The 6,775-nt window shown below is 57.6% G+C and overlaps 1 protein-coding gene across 1 annotated transcript in view; it reads left to right on the top strand.

Annotated features, from left to right (window-relative positions):
- CDH22 (cadherin 22) overlaps window positions 1-3,206 on the top strand; it is a 55,709-nt gene extending 52,503 nt beyond the window's left edge. Inside the window, exons 10-11 of the mRNA XM_086481251.1 lie at window positions 992-1,243; window positions 2,668-3,206. Of these exons, the coding sequence (XP_086337377.1) occupies window positions 992-1,243; window positions 2,668-3,206 (791 nt within the window). The remainder of the gene's footprint in view (window positions 1-991; window positions 1,244-2,667) is intronic.
- The last annotated feature ends 3,569 nt before the right edge of the window (window positions 3,207-6,775 follow it).

The following is a 6,775-nucleotide window of genomic DNA, read 5'->3' on the forward strand; positions in this document are numbered from 1 at the left end:
GCAGCACCTTGCTGTGAGTGGGCCAATCTACGTTTTATTAGATAAAGACTGCAGACAGTGGGCAGCGACTTCTGACATCTGGCTGCAATTGTTCAGCTACTATTTAGTCCCTCCCTGCCTGCTCTGCTGCTGGCTGGCAGCAAGTAGCACACATGAGCAAGGAGCTGAGCTGATTTTCAGTCCCGGTTCCTACCGTCCTCGCTCCAGGTCATCTGGGCGCAGCTGCTGCTTGAGCTAGTCTCTGGCACTGGGGCCCTGGAGGGTCCCATGAAGTGGCCATGTTAATGGGATCGTAATGGGTTATGCTGTGCCGGCTGAGCCCCTGAAACAGCAGAGTTTGAGCAGATGGGGAGGAGGATGGCTGGCTTGTCTGGGAGGCTTGGAAGGAGCTCTGCCTGCTCCTTCAGAAGTTACAAAGGGTCCTGGGGGTATTTGGCTCTCTGGCTAAGGCAAAACCCTTCACCCATGGCTGTCAGGCTTGGAAGCAGTAACTGCACTTGCAGGTTCAGTGCCATCTGCAGACCCCCATCTGCTCTGGTCTCCATGTCAGCAACTGATTTCTATCCCAAGTCCTGCCTGTGCCACCCTCAGAGGGTCTTCCGAAAGGGTTTTTTCCCTCTCTCTGCTCTGACTGCATTCTTCGTCAGCACAGCTCAGATGCCCACGTGCTGTTGCTCCTGTGTTGGGTTCACCATACCCTGGGCCTGCTGGTGGGTGACGCTGGGCTGGCCCCGAGGTGCCCGGTGAAGGGACATGTGCTGGAGCGGAGTTGGCCACCTCCGGGCGCTTGGGCAGTGGTGCAGGGGAGCCACAAGCTGGCTCTCTGCTCCCCTGTGGTGGAGAGGAGGGAGGCCCTGTCCCTTCTTTGGGTGGTTGCTGGAGTTGGCACACAAACAACTGCTGTTCGTCTTGAGCATGGAGGAGCTCACGGTGAGTCCTGTTGGCTGTGCTATGGGGGTGACTTTGCTGTGGATTTACTTGTTCCCTGCAGACAACACAGCTGCGGTGCACACACAGAGAATGGGCTTCAATCGCCAGGAGCAGGATGTGTACTTGCTCCCCATTTTGGTGGTGGACAGCGGCCCCCCGGCCCTCAGCAGCACGGGGACTCTGACCATCCGCATCTGCGGCTGTGACAGCAACGGGGCCATCCAGTCCTGCAACAGCACAGCCTATGTCGTGTCAGCTACGCTGAGCCCCGGCGCCCTCATCGCACTGCTGGTGTGCGTCCTCATTCTGGTTGGTGAGTGCCTGCCTGTCCCTCAGCCTCCTCCTGTCCTGTCCCATCTCCTCTCCATCCAGTATCACAGAAAGGAGCGCAGGCCGTCTCTGTGGGCATGGCGCAGGCTCCTCTGCCGCCCGTCTCCTGGCTGGCAGCTGCAGCATGGGGGGCAGGAAGCCCAGCCCCTGCCAGTGGGGGACCGTCGGGGAAGCTCCCGTGTTTGCTGCAGCTCCTGCGCAGGGCTCAGCAGGGCGGGCAGAGCAGGGCTCCCTGTGCACGGGCAGGCGTGCTGCTGCCTGGCAGAGGCTGGAGTGCTGCTGGCTTGCTACCCGCCTCGATGGGCAGGAGCCGAGAGCCGCTTGCCGGCTGCCGTGCTGTGCCCCCAGCAGGCGTCTCGCAGCAGATGGAGCGCGTGTGTGTCCCGGTGTGGTGGCCAAGGGAGGCAGGTGTGGGGCGCACAGTTGTGCTTTTACCCTGGAGTGCTGGGAGGGTCAGCGTTCGAGCGTGTGTGAGCTGGGGTGCATGTGAACCAGAGCATTGCCCAGGTCAGGACCTGCACCGCGGGAATGCTGCTGGCTGCCACTGACACACTAGCACAAGCTTCTGGTGGGCCACCACGGCACAGCGTGAAGGTGCCAGGGAAGCACGGGCTTGTGTGCGCATGGGAAGGGGCTCTGAGAGAGAGATGTTGCAGTGCCCTCCGGTTTAGCATAAGACAGTTGATGGACGCTGCTGCTGAAAGCCCTCCGGCACTGGCGCTGGCTCCAGAGGGCTGTCCGGACATCTGCAGGAGCCAGTGCCTTGTTCAGTGAAGTCTCTCCTTGGCACATCTCTGTTCCCCATCTCCTCCTGTGTCTCTATGTTTAGAAAACCCTTTCCCACAGGGTGCACTTTACACTGGTTTCATTTTCCAACGCAGCGCAAACAAATTTCTGCCTAATTGCCCAAACGAATAAAGTGCACATTGGTGCTTTAAAGGTGATGGGATGAATGGATGATGATCCAGGACACAGCTGCGGCTCATTGCTCAGGCTCTGTGCCATCTGCTCCACATTCACCCTCCCAACATTTGGCTGCTGCTGTGATTCATGCACCCCCTTTTCCTACTCATTTTCTGCAGAATACATCCATTTGTCTGTCCAGCTGTGCGTTCATTCATCTGTCCCTCCTGTCTCAGTGGTCGTGCTGCATGGGAAAGGAAGTTCCCGGTCTGCACTGGAGCCTAGGCAAACCTCTCTCCAAGCCCGTGACACAGCACAGCTGCTACTCGATGAGCCTGGCTGATAGGAACTGGCTGGTGTGCTGGCGGTCTCGGCTGCAGGGCTCCCCGTGCTGGAGGGTGCCAAGCCTCTGCACCCTGCCACTGAGCGGGGCCGTCGTCGCCCCTGTGGGAGCACAGCTTGCACAAGCCCCTGCACCTCTCTGACTGTGTCTTCCTTTCCCAGTGCTGGTCCTCCTGATCCTCACACTGAAGCGACACCACAAAAGCCACCTGACATCCGACGATGATGAGGACATGAGGGACAATGTCATCAAATACAACGACGAAGGGGGTGGCGAGCAGGACACAGAGGCCTATGACATGTCAGCCCTGCGCAGTCTCTATGACTTCAGTGAGATCAAAGGCGGCGATGGAGGTGGGGGGCTAGGAGAGGGGGGCCCGAGTGGAAATCCAGCCTCCGAGCTCCATGCCCTCCCGCAGTGGGTGCAGAGCCCAGACCTGGACTTCTCCGTGTTCAGAGACTATATCTGCAGGAAGGTGGAGCAGGCAGATGAGGACCTCTCTGTGCCGCCCTACGACTCGTTCCAGACCTACGCTTTTGAGGGCTCGGACTCTCCTGTGCCCTCCCTGAGCTCCATCAACACCTGGTCCAGCGGCTCGGAGCAGGACTTCTCCTACCTGGGCGGCTGGGGGCCACGTTTCCGGCAGCTGGCAGCGCTGTATGCTGGGCGCAGGGGTGAGGAGGACAGCGAGGAGTCCTAGCCGTCCTGCCAACCCCCCGCAAGGCTCCCGGCGCCTCCTGGACCGGGGCTCTGCGCCGCGAGGTGCCGCATGGGGACAGTGTGTGCCTCCAGCTGGGCTCCATGGGTGCCAGAGAGGGGCTGCGCTACGGGGCCGGGGCGCACTGGGTGACATGCCCCTTGCAGCTGCCTCCTGTTTGGGCACCTCTGCACCTACACGGCGAGGCTGGAGTGCCCGAAGGAGCCGCTGTGGCCATAGTCATCTCCTTCATACCAGTCTCCATTAAAGCACTACGCATTAATTTAAGAAAGAGAAAATCTAATTCAAGAGAGCTTGGAGGGGGTTTCTCCCCCACAAATTATCATTTAAATGGATCTGTTCAGTGAGCCCAGTTTGGGAGAGGAACAGCAAACTGGGAGCTGTTTGTTGTCTAAATTTTTTTTGTCACTTGAATCAGAGCATTTGAAGTGCTTTGATTTCTTTAAGAGCTTTTCTTGCAGAGGGAAAAAAGCTTTTAACTTCTGTTCAGTTTTCTCCCCCTTACGCTTTTTGGAGTCCTCTGCACATGGGCACCTCGGCAGCACCCGGCTGCTGGCGCGGCATCGGAGGGAGCGTGCCGCGCTGGGCATGCACGTGCTGGATGTGGGCTCCAAGGTCATGTCCTGCACAGAGCGACCGCTGCACTAGAGTTCACTTCAAAACGCACTTCACCTCTAAGCTGCAATTGCTTCGCCTCTCAGTTCTTAGACCTTTCTTGTGGTTATCAAAGATGCTTATGATTTGAAGCAGCTCTCTCCCTCCCTGCACAGCGGATGTTGTCTGCAAGGTCCTGGCGTGCCCCACGGCCCCAGTTGCAGATGAGGACGTCCCACTCCCCGCCAAGGCACGGTGCTGTGGCCGGAGCTGCGGAGCAGCCGCAGTGCTGTTGGAGGAGTGTGGAGTGGCCCTCCCCGGTTGGCTCTCCAGCCCCTCAGGGCAGGCTGGGACCGGGTCTGCACAGCTCTCGGCCAAGTGCTAGCTTTCTGCCAGCCGGCGTGGCTGCAGGGCAGAAGGCAGGACATCAGTACGCCCTGGCCTTCAGTGGTGGGGCAGAGCTGCGTCCCAGCTAGAGGGCCATGCTGTAGGGTGTGAGTGAACCCCAGCCTCCTCGTTTGGAGGGCTAATTCCCACTTAGACCCAGCTGACACAAAGCATCACCATTGGCACTAGAAAAGTCATCCCCAGAACATCTTGCTGGTGCTGCTGTGTGTCTGAGCTGGTTGCTGCAGGCTGGGCTGTGGGTCTGTGACACCTCAGGGTACCCAGGGTGTCCCCACCCTGGCACAGTGCCCTGCAGGAAACCATCACGAGCTCCCACAGTGGGGGCTACCTTTGCACAGTCTCTGTTTTGGGAGGCAGGTCAGGAGGAGGCCAGTGGGCTATGCCATTGCTCCTCAGGCTGCAGGTGATGCTGGAGGAAAGCGCTCGGTGCCCTGCTTCTTTCCAGCCTGCTGACTTCCTCTGGGGCAAATTGAGCAGTGCATTGAGCAATGCCCTCGGGCAGCTTCTCAGTCTGTGCTGGCTAGTGCAGCTCCTTATCTGTTCACGTTTGAAAAAAATCAATTATATCATTGATAGGTAACTGATAAGGTCTCCCGAGGCCTGACACATCTTGGGCTTTTGTCCTTTTAGTTTAGCCATAGACAGTGTTTCCTCTCCTTGGAGAAGGTTCAACTGTAAATGTACATGCGTCTCCATTTTTTACTGTTTTGTTTTCCAGCTGCTGGTGTTGGTCCTTTGGCTGCAGCGCAAGACCTGACAGCGGAGAGGGGCAGGACGCGTCTTTGCCGCGGCTCCTGCCCTCGGCTGCTCCTGCTCGCTGCCGCCATGGAGCCACAGCCTGGCTTCCGCACTGGGACCAGGAGCGGCTCGCTTCTCAGGGTCTCTCTGGTCCCCCCCAAGGAGGCAGCAGGTGCCGGTTGCTGGCACCCGCGCCCCTGTGTGCTGCTGGTTCACTGTGATGATGCTGGGGAGGCAGCGGGGCTGCATCGCGCTGGCCCTTGAGTGCCAGCTCCGGCCACGCTGTCTCAGGCAGGGGATGCCCCACACCCCGGAGCAGGAGAATGGAGAAAGCCCTCTCTTTCCTCAGGAACGTGTTCATGTTTTCCCTCTGGGCTGAAGAGCTATGCCCAAGCCCCTCCGGAGCTGGCCCTTCCTCTAGCGAAAGTGTTGTGCAATAGCAGGGCTCCATCCGTAGGTGATGGGGTCTGACAGGGTATGTGTTTAGCAACCCTCCCCCCGGGTTATTCCCCATCCCCAACCAGCCAATCCTCCCCAGCGCGCATGCACGCACCCTCGTGTTTTAATTTCTGTCCCACGTGTAAATACAGGAGGAGCGTGGTGCCACGAGCCGGCTGCTCCGCGCATCACTGCCCGCACACCTGCCCGCCCGCACCCAGCAGGAGGAGCTGGCAGATGCCACAGCATCTGATGGAGTCACTTTGGTTTTATTTCTCTACCCAGACAAAATTAGGAGGTTGGTTTCCTCACCCTTGTTATTTTTTCAAGGTCTTTCTAGGACCTGGAAATAAATTATTTCCTTGTCGTCTAGCCTGAGTCTTACTTGCTTATTTTGTCTTGGTTTGTTTCCTCGTGTTGTGCTGTCAACATGGTCCCATCAGCGCCTTCCCAGAGGGACTGGGCTCGCTGCCCTGCCGGCAGGATGGGCTGCAGCACAGCCCAGCGCGGCATGTTCCCTGCCATGAGCCGGCAGCCGAACCGCCTGCCTCCCGCAGCACATTGCCACTGGCAGGACACTGCTTCTCTGGCTTCTTCCTGTGTTTCACTGAAATGCTCATCAGAAAAAGCTTCTTTAAGAGAAGGGTCAGGTTTTTTGTCCGCATTTTGAAGAAAACTATGACAAAAACGCCCTTGGCTTTCTCCGTCTCTTTGGGAGAAAGTCGGGTTGTGCTTTGAGTGGCACGAGGTGCTGGGTGCGTGCTCCAGGCTGGCTGGTGCCTACCTGCCATGTCAGCTCCCAGCAGGAGCTGCCCCAGCACAGGGTTCCGGGGTCTGAGCCACCACAGACAGGCGCAGGCTCCTCAGCACTAGTCCTAGAAGCAGTGCTCCTGTGGGAGAGCGACAGAAGCTCGTCCTGCGAGGGGTCGTCATTCCTTCATCCTGCAGAACAACGGCAGAAAGAACAAGAGGCAAACTGCACACCAAGCGGCAAAAGAAGGTCTGATGGTGCGTCCTCATGATCTTCCTTTCCCAGCCAACAGAGTTCCTTAATGTTCTTTTAAAAGTGCATCTTTAGTGTTGTTCTCTTGAAGTCACAGACAGCCTCATAGCTGACCAGCCGATCACTCACAAGCACAGATCTCGGTCATGTACTTCTTCCCCACTTCAGTACAGCTGGGCATTGTCAATGGGCTTTGTTACCATCACCCATTCTCATGTTAGTAATGGTGTGTATTATGGCAGCTTTCAGTTACTGGCTGCAGCAAAAAAGTCTCCTTCGTACTCAGTTTTAGTACTGAAATGATGCACATAAATGACACTCTAGCCTGACCACAAATAAATCAGTTGCTAGCGGTTTTCTTGATGGCAAG

The sequence above is a fragment of the Leptosomus discolor genome, unplaced genomic scaffold (assembly GCF_034619465.1).
Source record: "Leptosomus discolor isolate bLepDis1 unplaced genomic scaffold, bLepDis1.hap2 HAP2_SCAFFOLD_93, whole genome shotgun sequence".
NCBI classification, from domain to species: domain Eukaryota; kingdom Metazoa; phylum Chordata; class Aves; order Leptosomiformes; family Leptosomidae; genus Leptosomus; species Leptosomus discolor.